This window comes from Lasioglossum baleicum, chromosome 16 (genome assembly GCF_051020765.1).
Source record: "Lasioglossum baleicum chromosome 16, iyLasBale1, whole genome shotgun sequence".
NCBI lineage: Eukaryota > Metazoa > Arthropoda > Insecta > Hymenoptera > Halictidae > Lasioglossum > Lasioglossum baleicum.
In genome coordinates, this window is record NC_134944.1 from 6,482,100 (window position 1) to 6,496,046 (window position 13,947).

At 49.7% G+C, this 13,947-nt stretch overlaps 1 protein-coding gene across 5 annotated transcripts in view; it reads left to right on the forward strand.

Moving 5' to 3' along the window:
• Window positions 1-354: 354 nt before the first annotated feature.
• Window positions 355-13,947, forward strand: part of Chm (lysine acetyltransferase chameau) — a 39,314-nt gene continuing 25,721 nt past the window's right edge. The window contains exons 1-10 of one of the 5 annotated variants that reach the window (XM_076440544.1): window positions 356-577; window positions 682-1,147; window positions 1,498-1,743; window positions 1,812-2,075; window positions 2,313-2,492; window positions 3,456-3,816; window positions 4,405-4,699; window positions 4,768-5,012; window positions 5,096-5,282; window positions 9,251-10,757. In XM_076440544.1, coding sequence (XP_076296659.1) covers window positions 560-577; window positions 682-1,147; window positions 1,498-1,743; window positions 1,812-2,075; window positions 2,313-2,492; window positions 3,456-3,816; window positions 4,405-4,699; window positions 4,768-5,012; window positions 5,096-5,282; window positions 9,251-9,442 — 2,454 coding nt within the window. In that variant the 5' untranslated portion in view covers window positions 356-559 and the 3' untranslated portion in view covers window positions 9,443-10,757. Of the gene's footprint in view, window positions 578-681; window positions 1,148-1,497; window positions 1,744-1,811; window positions 2,076-2,312; window positions 2,493-3,455; window positions 3,817-4,404; window positions 4,700-4,767; window positions 5,013-5,095; window positions 5,283-9,250; window positions 10,758-13,947 lie in introns of those variants that run through there. The other 4 variants (XM_076440539.1, XM_076440542.1, XM_076440540.1 and 1 more) reach the window with 4 other exon arrangements.

Here is a 13,947-nt window from a genome sequence, read left to right on the forward strand (position 1 = left end):
TTCTCCAAGTTGTATATTAAATCTAGAAATAGAGAGAGAGAGAGATTGTATTTAAAACTATTAATTTCTCTTTCTCAAAAATGATGTGAGATCTCATCTTCTCTGGCGCGGGAGGGGGAAATCCGCTCTACCGTGCGCCTAGGAGCTGATCCAGGCTAAGCGTCCGCTCTACCGTGGGTTTAGGTGCTGATCCAGGCTAAGCGTCCGCTCTACCGTGGGTTTAGGTGCTGATCCAGGCTAAAAGTGGGAGGGGGAAATCCGCTCTACCGTGGGTGTAGGAGCTGATCCAGGCTAAGATTTTGGTGGTGGCAGCACTATACCGGAGGCAACTCAGAACCCGGGTGTGAGTGAGCACTCTCATACTCTCATATCCTCTCTGGTTGATGTATTGTTTTGAAGTGTATAAATAAGATTGTAGAAAATGGAAAGTTGTTGCCTCAAACAAGCTAGGAGCTCTAATTAATTCTTACAATATACAGGCTGTGGAGGAGACTAGGAACTGTTACAGAAATGATATTAAAAGACATTCGCTCTTTCTTTAAGAGGTAGCCCTACAGAAATGACTCCAAAACGAAAGGTACATAAACGTTACATAGGTTATACACAGAAACACTTTGCAGTTGCGTCTGCTTTAAGTCGTATTTAACAAACATTTAATTAACTATTCTTACGATAAATTAGACAACCAGTTCGGAATCTACTTCGACGAGCAGTTCGGGTTCTTCGTCCAGCAGTTCCTCCAGTTCCGGAAGCGAGTCTAGCTCGTCCGATTCAGAGAACTCGAGCAGCTCTGCCAACAGTCAAAAAGCTTCTGATGCGGAGAGAACAAAAAAGAAACCCACCTTTCCTGCTAACCGACATGGCAAGTCTAAGGCTGAGACGGTATCTGTCCCGTCGTCCGAAGCGAAAAGCAAGGAGAGAGTGCCTCCGAAAAATAGGTCTGTCGTTTATTCGTCAGAGTCGGAAGACTCGCCCTCCAAAGTTAAATCGGCCAAGAGGAAACCACCGGCCAAACCCAAGGCTACAGCAACGGTAGCTCCCGTTGTTAAACAGCAGAGACCGCCTGCCAAGTCTGCAGCTGCTTCCGTTCAACAGAAAAATGCATCGAACCCTAAACCAGCTGGCAATAAACCTAATAAACCTGCTGGTAAATATTCGATTGACGCATGGCTGTTAGGGGTGGGATCAAGTTCAATATATACTCATGAATCCGAGTCAATTTCAATAACCAAGTTTCGATTCCTACTTAAAAACAATATTGTTTCAATGATTATTAGACTGCGGATTTTATGCATTTATAACAAAAATGGGCACGTACATTTTAAAGCACTGGACATGTTAAAAGTATTTAAGAACGTCAATGTATTAATTATTTGACTCCGGTGTCCTACAATCGATACGAACATTTTCTTATTTTTCATAAAGATCCGCAGTCTACTAATGACTGTAGCGAAGACATTATTACTTGTTTACCAGTGAACGTGTACTAATTTGCAGCATCTACAAGCGCGAATGGAAAAGCGATAGACAAATCAACGAAGGCGATGTCCGAGCCTGTACAAAAGAAGCTGAAGAAGAAGAGTATCTTCAGCCCGGAGAACAGCAGCGAAAGCGACAGTGGTATTCCCACAAAAGCTACAGTGACCAAGTCGACCAATAACTCTGCCAAGTACACGAAAACTCAGCAGCCTAAGGCAAAGCCGAATGACGTGAAACAGAAAGCAGCAGCTCCAAGTAGATCTAGTCGGTAGCCCTTGATTAACATCGCGATCGTATCGAGGTTCTCCGACCTAACAGCATGGTTTCCTTAGGTCTGTTAACGAAAGCTGTACAGCCTCAGAAGTCCGACAGTTCCGCGAGTTCGAAAAGCTGTTCCGCGGGATCAGGTTCCTCTGGTTCGTCAGACAGCAGCACCGACTCTGAGTCCTCCGAGAGTATAGCGAGCCCTCAGCCTCCGGTAAAGAAGAAAGATGCTCAGCCGAGCGCGACGGTGCCCGCCGCGACCAGCGTTTTATCAAAGCGGCCATCCGCAACGGTTGCTCCCGTGAAACCGCAAAAGTGTACAAAACGACAAAGTAATTCATTTTGTTGAGGGGGAGACTTGTTTCCGGAATTGTAAGGCTGCGGTGGCACCCTCTAGTGTCTCCATAATGCAAAGATGGGATTTTTCAGTCAAAAGCGCTAGTTAAAAGATCGATCTAGGTGCATCCCGCATCCTTGCATTCCTGAAAACGAGTCCACCCCCTTAATGTGACTCGAAACATCTCGTTCGTGGAATATTGGTGCATACATCGTTTCTGAAAACTTTGCAGACACGGTGAAGAGCGAAGATGAAGCCGACGCGTCCGCTAGCGAAAAAGAAATGGACGAGCACGGGGAGACCGCCGCTTCAAAGGCGACAGCGAAAGGCAAAAGAAAACTGCAAACTCGCAAAGGCAGCAAATTGATACAACTTCAAGCGAAAGCTGCCAGCGACTCGGAATCTGACGCAGGTACGGACGTATCGCTAATGTCCCCCGCTTCTAGATCCTTCCTTTTGGAAAATTCGTTTCTTTCTCTTTGTGTATGGTATTTTAATATTTTAGTTATCCACACCCATTACAATTTCTTTTCGTTTTCGATTGATTTCCTCTACGCTGTACGAGAGAGACAGAGACAAAGAGAGAGAGAGAGAGAGAGAGACAGAGAGAGAGAGAGGGTGCGATTGTTTTGGACATTAGTTCTTTTCCAATGAGTTCAGTCCCTCCTGCCGACCCTTCGCTGAAACAAAGGAGATACCTATTAGTCTAGATACTATTGGTAAAAAGTCTAGTGCCACCGTTTCATTCATAGCGTTCGTGTACGTTTGTTTAGCGAGCAAAACGCAGGATGTTCGAATAATCGTGATGCAGCCTGAACAAAGAAGATTCCCTGTGAAAAAGAAACAAGTCGAAACTGTGTAATTATAAGTTTGCCGGTACAAGGCTTCGGTGAAGTTCGAACAAGTCAGATACAAACTGAATTTCTCCGGAAACGAGGTCTTGTAACGGACCGACTATCGCAGTTTTCCCGCTTGCTTTCGCACGAGGAACCAAGCTTCATGTTCGGTCGCGTCGCAAATTACCGAGACATCCTGTAGAAGGCTGCGAACAAAGAAGCATAGATACAAGTTCGATCGAGAAAAGAGGCGGTTAGAGAGACTTACATTGCCGCAGGCGGTGGATTTAGGACTCTATGCTGCCTCCTTAACACAAAAAAGCAGTATTTGCGGTTCTGGATGGATGGATTGGACATGTAATATTACATATATATTATGTGACCTGTAGGGAATGCAGTGGTCGATGGGACAAACGATATACCCTATAGAGAAAAAACAAAAAACAAAAGAATAACAAAAAAAAACAGAAAGCATGTGTCCAAGGTGTCCTAAGATGCAGATACAGTCTTTTTGCTTACGGCGGCAGTATGGTTCTCAGGTACGGAAACGGTAGCGTGTAAGCGTATCCTGCAAATTCCGCTGATCCGGTGTGATTTATCGAGAGTAGCCGAGAGCAAGAGGAGCACCAGCAAATCGCCGGTTAAACGCGCTGGGCCTAGCACCCAAGCGAGGCACGCTTCCGGTACGAATCGTCCGCCGCAAAACACCGCCGTCTCCAACAATGCTACCGGCGGAAGATCCGGCCAAGGGAATTACGCTCGTGCGCGCGCCACGAAGGAGAGGGAATGTCCGTTGGCGCCGGCATGCGACTCCAGGGGCCACCTCTCCGGGAAGCTCGAATCGCACTTCACCCTGGAGGCTTGCCCCTTGTACCATAACACCACACCGCAAGCTTGCGTGTAAGTAGTAGAGGTCCCTACTTCACGCGAATATAAATACACGTGGCACGTGAACCGTGTGGTAAGAATTTAACATGGATCCATTCACGGATCCTTAAATTCGTAAATAACACACGCTTCACGTACCACGGTGTCCTCGTGCATTTTAGTACACGTTCAAAACCGCGATCTCTAGTAAGTACCCTGGGTTTGTCTTTGAAGCGACTGTCGAGCAGGGTTACCAGACGTAAACGAGACCTTTCTCTTTGGCTGAGAGGAGGAGAATGCATTTACGTACACCCGGCCATGATGAAAATAGGCGGGATACTGTGGGACTCGACACAGCTTCGAGAAAGGGCCGCGCTATATTCACTAAACACCTCCTCTCCGTCTTTCCTCCATTTCGGGTACACTCTATTCAATAGAGGGAAGCGTAAAGACTTGATCTGGCAACTCTGTTCCAAGTTGAGCGCCCCGTGGGCTACTGTCATCTCGACAGATGGTGGGGATAGGTGGGCGGTGCTCTACGGAGAAGCGTGGCTTCGTTGCCCTTCGTGCCCCGCTGGGCAAAGAAATGATATATCGTTAACGAGACACCGAATCTTGCAGGGAATTCTACAAAGACCGAAAGAAGCGCGAAGAGGAACGGAAGAAGGCCGTCTCCTGCCTGGCGAAGAAGTCGCCGAAGGGTGTGCACCAGACAACGGAGCAGCGCAACTATCAGCTGAAAGTCCGGGAGCAGAGGAACAAATGGAAGGGCGGCTCGGGCGACGGGAATGAAACGGACAACGAGAGCGAGCTGCAGGGAAACGAGAAAGACCGACAGCCGCGTTTGACGAACCTCACGCCGGACTACGACTTGAAATTATTCATGGAAGCGCAGGCGATCGCCAGCGAGAAGATCGTAGGTTTCCTTTTTTTCACGTGTGTCGATCGATTGGCGTCAAGGATTTACAAAACTTTTGACTGCAGGAGAAGGAACTGAAAGAGCTGGACTACGACGGCGAGGGCAGGAACGTGGGTGGCACGCGGGTGATTGAGATGGGTAAATGGGAGATGGAGGTGTGGTACCAGAGCCCGTATCCGGAGGAGTTCAGCCGCGCCCCGAAGCTCTACCTGTGCGAGTATTGTTTGCGGTACGCGAAGAGTCGTCAGGTGTTGAGGCGGCACAGAGAGAAATGCTTGTGGAGGCATCCTCCTGGCCATGAGGTGTACAGGTTAGCGTATGATCACTGACTGCCCGCTTTTACTGGGACATCGTTTGCGATTTAGATTATAACCCGACCATTTTGCCGTGCAGGAAAGACAAGATAGGCGTGTGGGAGGTCGACGGGAAACGCTACAAGCAATACTGCCAGAATCTCTGTTTGCTGGCCAAGTTCTTTCTGGACCACAAGACGCTGTACTACGACGTGGAGCCTTTCCTTTTCTACGTGATGACGATCGGGGACGTGGAGGGGTGCCACACGGTCGGCTACTTCAGCAAGGTGAGCCTTATCCCCTCCTTTTTCGAGACGAAATCGGAGACACGCGCGCGTACTGTGTGGCCCTGAACAAAGCGATATCCTTTTTTACACCGGTTCATCGCGTCGATCGCCTTCGCCGTATCCTTCGGGGTTGCTCTGTACGAACTCAAGGCCGTGACTGAGCCACGGAGAAGAGACGATCGCCGGTTGGAAAATCAAATTGAGATATCCAAAGAAAGCGTTCCGTCTCTCCCTCTCTTGAGGCGGTCGCTTCTTGTTGGCTCCAGGAATCGTTGCGACAATCCACTAGCGGAGATATTAATGCGAGACACGCGCGAGTACGTGCGCGACTGGGTCGCTCACGATACGATCCCGTGTGTGCTCGCTTGCGTCGGCCGGCACTTGCGTAAACGACGGGGCCCACGTTCGCATGGTAGGTGTCTCGCAAACAACACACGAGGATAATATTAAAACCGCTCGGAACCGTACCGCGGAACGAGACCGGCCTCAGCGTCGCACAATTCTTCCTATTCAAGATGCTCGCACGGAAGCATCTCGACACGACCTCAATGATCGACGAACAAAAGTCTCCGGTGGTTCTTCGGAGCCAGCTTGCTATCCATAACTTGGATATACAAGAATATAAAGAATATACAAGAATATTCTGGGATATACAAGAATATACTGGGATATTCGACCGGGTCCATTCTGACTCAGCACCCAGATGACATTAAATCGAAAATTGTGCGATTGAGTGTGACATGAAGTCCAATGGATCTAGATCAAATACTGTCCGTGTCTGCAAGTTGTCCCTCAAGACGGCACAAGGGCAAAGGGGATCCTCGCTCGTAGCCAATGGTTAGGCCGTGACGTCACACACTTTGGCCAATAATTCGGCTAGAACCGAAAGTGCCAGTGGAATGACCCAATCGGACGGTTTGCTACCGTGTTCCTCTCGAATTCCTGCCAGGAGACTTCCTGTGAGGCACGGAGAGTACAATTTAATGGTTAAATTTTAAAGAATACAGCTTTATTAAAATTAATATTAGATTCCACAATTCTACAATTACAATTCGTAGTCCCATCTTCTAGAATTTCTCGAAAGGCACTTACTACTTACTTGTTAAGGCCACGAATCAATTTGTACACCCAATATATTAACCCTTGCGTAGCCAACCAAAATGAACAGATTATTTAAAACCTGTTGTATTTAACATATCTGCACAAATTCATATGCTTTTTGTCTGTTCTTTTTAGACATTTCCATTGAGTAGGTATCTAATTACCTTTTTTAGAGCCATTTTGGCGTTAAGTAATTGCAACTATCAATTACAATTACTTGTAATTGCATTAAAATTACTTGAAATTGTAGAAATAAAATTACAAATACATGTAATTGTAATCGGTAATTGAAATTTACTTTGGCTCAGTCAGTAATTGTAATTGCGGACCACAATTACAACTACAGTAATTGCAATTACTTAACACGATTACAGTAATTATAATTGAGTCTAACAATTCCTACAGTGTTATTGTTCTTTTAAACCACTAATTTTTATGTTTCGGACCATTCAACCGTTTCCTTATTGTAATTACAGTCCACGTTTGCACATATAATTGAAGATGTAATTAAATACTCATGTAATTAATTATTGCCCAACTCTGGTCGCAATCCGCGCGATCATCGACACCGTCCTGCTCCCGAGTACGAAACACTAGGGGTCTGGGTTAGGACCGAATCCGCAGCCGTCGTTACCGGATGACCTAATATATTCGCGGGGGATTGGTGCAAGGGCATTTTTGCTCCTATTTTGCGGTTTACGGCGGCTGGTAATCGCGTCCGCGCCGCGTGCCGTGCACGGATTCCACATCCGCCGGTGTGCGTCGCATTCGGAGGGGGTGTCTTGCATCTCGGAGCGTTCGGAGCCGTAGGAGAGCCCTCGCAGAGCCGGTGCGCAACGGTGGGAGAAACGCGGCAGCCCTCTCCACGCACGCCTATTTACCGCGGAAGAGCATCGCCGGAGTTGAAATCTTTACCGACGTTCAACGACCCCTGACCCTGGCGCAAGACGCGGCGAATCCTCACCCCCGAGACGGAAAGGGGCGTCAAAGGTGGCAGAGCCACGCCGTGGGATGAGGGTCGACGAAAATTTCCGTCGGTTTCGAGCAAACGTTTACCCCCGTTCCCTTTTGTCCTCCCCCCTAACCTCTCTGCCCGTGTGTCCTTCTTCGAGAAAACGTTCTTATCCCCGTTGGGGGAGGGGTGCGCCGTAGCTGGTTATCTCCTTGTCGGCGGGGTGGTTCGGGGTGGCGTGTAATCCGACTAGCGCCTCGAACGCTTGATGTCTGCGAGAAATGTCGAGCCTGTGAAAACAGGATCTCTGGAGGAAAAAAAAAAGATGGAGAACGAGGAACGCGAACAGGGTGTCGGCGATCGACCGGTCGTGTGTCTCTATTTCGAGCTACAGAGGAGATTGCGCGATTCATCCGGCAGGATCCCCGAAATAATTCGCAGCGAGAACCCCAAAGGGGTTGTGGGTTCATCGTCCCCGATCCCGGCAGCGCTGCGATCGCCTCGCAAAATCCCGGAGAGCTTGATAATTTCGATATCGATCCCACCTTGGTTCTGAATTTACAAGAAGGCCAGCAGCCGGTGTAGAGGCTGACTGGCTGCTGGTTCTTGGAGGGCAGAGCGTCGCACACCTTGCAGTAGGAAGGAAGGAAGTAAGGAAGGAAGGAAGGGCGTACCCCTCGAAGGGCGACGACTGGCTGCATCCGCAGTGGCGTCGGCTTCAGCGGCAGCGGCAACGCGGAGTCGAAATCTTTATAGACGTTCAATGACCCCGACCCTGGCCAGACGGTCGTGGGATGACTGTGGTGCTGCCTAGTGGCGGTGATGGTGACGGTGGTGGTGGTGGTGGTGGTGCGGTGGCGATGGCGACGCAGAGATAGAGCAAGGGAGAAACGAGAGAAAGAGGGAGGAACGAGAGGGGGTTAGGGTGGTTCTGGCGTACGCACGCTATGCGCCGACGACGTGCAGTGCCAGGTGGGTGGCTAGACTGAGTGGGGGATGCCGACGGCGACGGTGGTGGTGGTGGTGGTGGCTGCTGCAGGGGATGGTGGTTGCAGAGGACGGCGAGGAGGGGATAGCAGGCCGACAGGGGAGAGAGGGCGTCGCCTGGCATCGGGTCGTCAACCTTTCTGCGGCACTGCGACGTCGGGGTCGTTATTATTTCCTCCTACTCCTCTTCCTCCGCCTCTGGCGCGCGTCTTCTCGTATCTTTTTCTCGGCGTCGTCGTCGTTTCCTTGGACCGCGCTAGATCTCCGCTCCTTCATCTCCCGCGTGTCTGTTCATCCCCCGAAACTCGTCCGCAATGTCCGAGTTCCTTCGAATCTTTTATGCCCCGTCTTCTCTAGTTCTTGGCTAGCTACCGCCGCTCTTCTTTTATTCCCCGCGACGCGTTCCGCTGTCGGTCGCGCTCGCGTTAGCGACGCCCACCCTCCTCTTCACCCTCTGCACGATCCTCGCGCGTCCACTTCACGGGTGTAGACCCGTTTTTCCAGGACTGCGAGGGTAAGGGACGCGACTTCCATTTCTCGACAATGGGGCTTCTCGATCGCCCTCGAAAGTCCTATTTTTACGTTCACGAGGCCCAATTTGCATTATTCGGCGGCATGTAGCTGTCGCAGCTTTGCAAATTACGCTTCGTGAACGTAAAAATAGAACTTTCGAGGGCGATCGCGGCCTGGATTGATCTTTTATCTAGTGCTTTTGACTACTGAAAGCCCCCATCTTTGCATTATCGAGGAATGAGGAGGCATCGAAAGACGGGTCCACCCCCTATCTATGCAATCCTTGCCCCCGCGGTGTTCGAAGCGTAGCTGCACTCCGCTAACCCGGAGTTAGCTTCCGCGGGGGTGTTAACGATGTCGCAGGGACGAAGAGAGAGAGAGAGGGAGTCACTCCCGTCGTTTTCTTTTTTCATAGCCGTCGAACGATCTTTCTTGGACGCGTTCTTCGCGGAAGAGGAGAGAAGCGGAGGGGATGACGACGACGACGACGCCGCGTAGCGAAACCGATCGATCGACGCGTGCACGGACGCTTCCTCGCCCATCTTGCGGTCTCCTCCGCTTGACCTCGAATAATCCGGACGTTGGCCTTGAGCCTCGAGGCCATTGACCCGGCTCGGCGGCCGTTGACCTTGAGTAATCCGGCCGTTGAACCCGCCCACCCCGCGTCTCGTTATATTAACGCGGGGGTGAGAAAGAGATGTCTGCGAACGGTGACCTTGGACGATCCTAGCCGCGACCTTGAACGATTCGACGCCCATAGTCGAGGGGACGGTCGCCGTTTCGAGAAACACTCTCGAAGGGGTGAAACCGATGCTGGAATCCCGAAATTTGTACCCTCGACAACTGCTTTCTCTTCACGACGATCAGCTCTTCTCTTTTCCTAGAATTTTTATCAATTTTATTCTATGCCAACCGAGTAGAAGAGGGGGCTGAAACGTTCAGTTTACAGCTTACAGTTTTGCGAGGAGAACGGCAAAAACTGTTCGAAAAAAAACTGTTCGAACTGAAAAATTGCTAACAGGAACCCGAGAGGACAAGTCTCGTTCGTGCACATTTACAAGTCGGGGGAAAGGGTCGAAGGATCGTCCCTAGGCTCCGAAAAGTCTGCAACACATTTTTCAAAGGCTCCCGGACCGTTTTATCGCGCGAGTCCTTCGGCGAGTTTCGAGAGCCCTCGGATCATCGAGCAACGTGTTCGATTGGACTCGAACGAAACGTTGCACACTTCGCGGGTGAACCGTGTCCTGGAGGAATCATTTTCTCAACACGTTTCGCTAAAATAATTCTTCAGAAAGTCATACAGTCATACATTGACTTGTGCACCAATAATTTTTTAGTTCATCGATTACCATTACATTCGGAAATAATGACACAATCGTGTGGTATGTAAGAACAACTCGTTTCTTAAACGTTCGACACGGGTTGGTGGATATATAAATGATTTATATAATTTTGTAGAAAGATGGAACACATGGACCGCGAAGAATTAATAATGAGAACTGTCTGAAACTGGAACGACCTACAATTCCAAAACGAAGCTACGAAACAGGAAAACTCTACCGATCCTCGTCGCTGGCTGGCTCTCCTGGCCAGGAGGATATTGTAGTCGATCGCTAGCTGCCAGAGGATGGTTGCTAAGAACTGCGACGACCTACAATTAGAAAGGCGAAGCTACGAAATGGGAAAACTTTACTGATCCTCATCCCTGGCTGGCACTCCTGGCCAGGAGGATCTTGTAGTTGATTGCTAGCTACCAGGGGATAGTCATTAAGGACTACAACGATCTACAATTCCAAAACGAAGCTACGAAACAGGAAAACTCTACCGATCCTCGTCCCTGGCTGGCATTCCTGGCCAGGAGGATCTTCTAGTCGCTCGCTAGCTGCCAGAGGATGGTCGCTAAGAACTGCGAAGATCTCCAATGCCAAAGCGAAGCTACGACACGGGAAAACTCTTCTGATCCTCGTCCCTGGCTGGCTCTCCTGGTCAGGAGGATCTTCTAGTCGCTCGCTAGCTGCCAGAGGATGGTCGCTAAGAACTGCGAAGATCTCCAATTCCAAAGCGAAGCTACGAAACAGGAAAAAGTCTACCGATCCTCGTCCCTGGCTGGCATTCCTGGCCAGGAGGATCTTCTAGTCGATACCTTGCTGCGAGAGGATGGTCGATAATAGGCCCGACACGGGTAATCATAACGCGACACCGCTGGTCCGCGGTTCTCCGTGCGTTGGAAGCTGGCTCGGATCTGCCCCGAAAAAGGAGAAAGAGTAAGGTTTGTCGCGTGAAATCCGGACGGAACCGGTTCTCGGGGCCATCGGGTCCAAGATACGGGCAGCAACGGTGCCCTGCTCCTGAAATCCTTGCCCCCTGCGCCTTTTGCCAGGACGAGAGAGGAGGCCCCTCGAGCCAGTTTCTAGCGAAACCAGAATTTTGATAGCCTCCTTTGACTCTCTCCGGTCATGGTCTGTCTCGCAGCATCCCCCCTCTCGTATAATCGAGAGGATCGACCGAATCCTTCGAGAGGAGGATCTGCGACACCATGGCTATCGGTTGCGTCATCCGGATTAATCGATCGCCCGTGACAATCTAGCTTCGTGTCGCGCGTCGCCCTCTTCTCTTCAAAGTTTCGGGCGACGAGGAGGATCTGAACGAAATTCAGCGACACACGGAAGAGAGTGGGTGCGAGAGAACACCTTGAAACTCGAGACACCACTTGGGCAGGGACGCCTGGCAATTAGCTCGTCGAAGACGTTAGGTGTAGGAGTCTCGGAGGTTGGCAGCTCGCGACCGACCTCGTCTTTCGATCGGTGGCAACGGGAGGACTTGTCCGTCCGCTGGCTGCGGCGTGTCCCGAACAAACGAGAGGACAACGTATCCTCTTACGCGGATATTCCAGACAGGATCCCGCTTTGAATAGGACACACGCGGAGGCGTGCGGAGAAAGAGAGAGAGAGAGAGAGAAAAAACAGAGCCGAGGAACACGACACGCATGTCGAACACCGGCACCTACACCACCGATGCCCTGTCTTTTCCCACTACCGCGATACGGATGAAAGAGTATCCTTTATCCTGTTAACCGGGTAGAACGAGTTCACGCGTCGCTTTTTATCCACCTGCGCATCCTCCTGCCGATTTTTAGCCAGCGAGTCTGTTTCTGTGAAGAGGACGAGGAAGATACCGTGACTCAAACAACTGGTCAAATGTTCGGATGAAGAGAAAATGAATCGCTCCACGCTTCCTCTTGTACTGTCCAGAGAAAGAGTGTAAACTAACGGGACGGGAACGGGGCTAGAGGAACGCAAAGGCAATCCGAATGGTTGGGCTTCTTTCCCCGTTCCAGAGTTGGGCAGTAATTAATTACATGATACAATATTCAATTACATCTTCAATTACATGTGCAAAAGTGGACTATAATCACAAGAAGAAAAATATTCCATGTGCCATTTAAACTGTGGTGCCCAAGGTGGCTCGGAACCCACCTTATAAAAAACTGTAGGTCCCGTCGCGAAATAAACCTGGCAGTTAAGTGCGACATAAAATAACCAAAAAAGAATTACAATAACAAAACGGTTAAATGGTCCAAAATAGAAAAATTAGTGGTTTAAAAGAACAATTACACTGAAGTAATTGTTAGACTCAATTAGTTGCAATTACTCCTTTCACAATTACTGTAATTTTAATTGTGGTCCGCAATTACAATTACTGGTTGAGCCAAAGTAATTGCAACTACCAATTACAATTACTTGAATTGCAGAAATGAAATTACAATTACATGTAATTGTAATTGAAATTACATTTTGCCCAACTCTGTTGAGTAGGTATCCAATGACTTGTTTTAGAGCCATTTTCGCGCCAAGTAATTGCAACTGCCAATTACAATAACTTGTAATTGCAGAAATAAAATTAACGAATTGACGAATCACTGGTTAAGTCAAAGTAATTGCAATTACCAAATACAATTACATGTAATTGTAATTGTAATTGAAATTACATTAAACCTAACTCTGACTGTAACTCGAGAAGAAGAAGAAGAAGAACAACGAGGAGGAGGATGATGACGAGAAGTAGGAGGAGTAGCAGGATGATTCGATCGGAGGAGGCCGTTGGAAATCAGCAGACGGTGTATCCGTGGAGACGCGACGATCCACGAGCACTCGGGCCCGCTCGTTTGACTAACTTCCGGTGGTGCGCCAGTTAGCCCGTCACGAACCGTTCCACTGTATATGGTCCTGAATAATGCATGCAGAAATGGAGCGAGCGTACCTTCTAGGAACGAAGCGGCGCGCTCGAGAGGAGCGACGGAGAGCGACCTTGCGGCTAGAGGGAGATCGCGGTTTAGAGAAAAAAAAAGAAATGGAAAGAAATCGCGAAAGGGGAAACAAGGAAAGGATCAACGGGGAAGCGTATCTCCCGGTCGAGAGGACCCCTGAGGAACGATGGTCCGATACGCGTAACCTAACAAATAGGCAGGAACGTTTATACGTCTCCGAGAGAGGATCCTCGGCGAAGCGTGCCCCATGGCGGATAAAAGGGAAAAACGGCCCCGTCGATGGAGAGGATCGTCGGAGGAGATCCCCGTCGAGAGAGGAATTCCAGCTCCGCAAAATTCTATGCCCGTTTATCCCCGGTTTCTCGAGTTTATTCCCGAAAACTCGAGAGAAAGAGGATTGAACGTGCGCGCACCGGTCTTTGGATAAACGAATTCGAATATCCGAGAGAGATAGAGAGAGAGAGAGAGAGAGAGAGGGACGCGGAGAGGCCCGAGATCGCGAGCTTACAGAGCGGCCCACGGTAATTCGAAGCTGAAAGACGTAAATTTAGCGAGACAGAATTGGCTCGGCCCTTTCAAAGAACGGTAGGGCCGCGGTGTGCGTAACGCGTAAATAGTTGGACCCCGAGGCGTTTATACCCTCCCCTCCGACCACGTAAAGACGGAAAGGATCGCGCGAGGAGGGTGCGGCGGAGAGGACGGGGAGGATCTCTTTGAGCCGACAGAAATCTGATTTCGGGGATGAATTTATTTATTGTCGAATTCCTCCGGGGAGAATCGTGAACCCGATACACACGGGTTCGGAGAAACGACGTCGACACCGAAGACAAAGACCACGCGGGAAC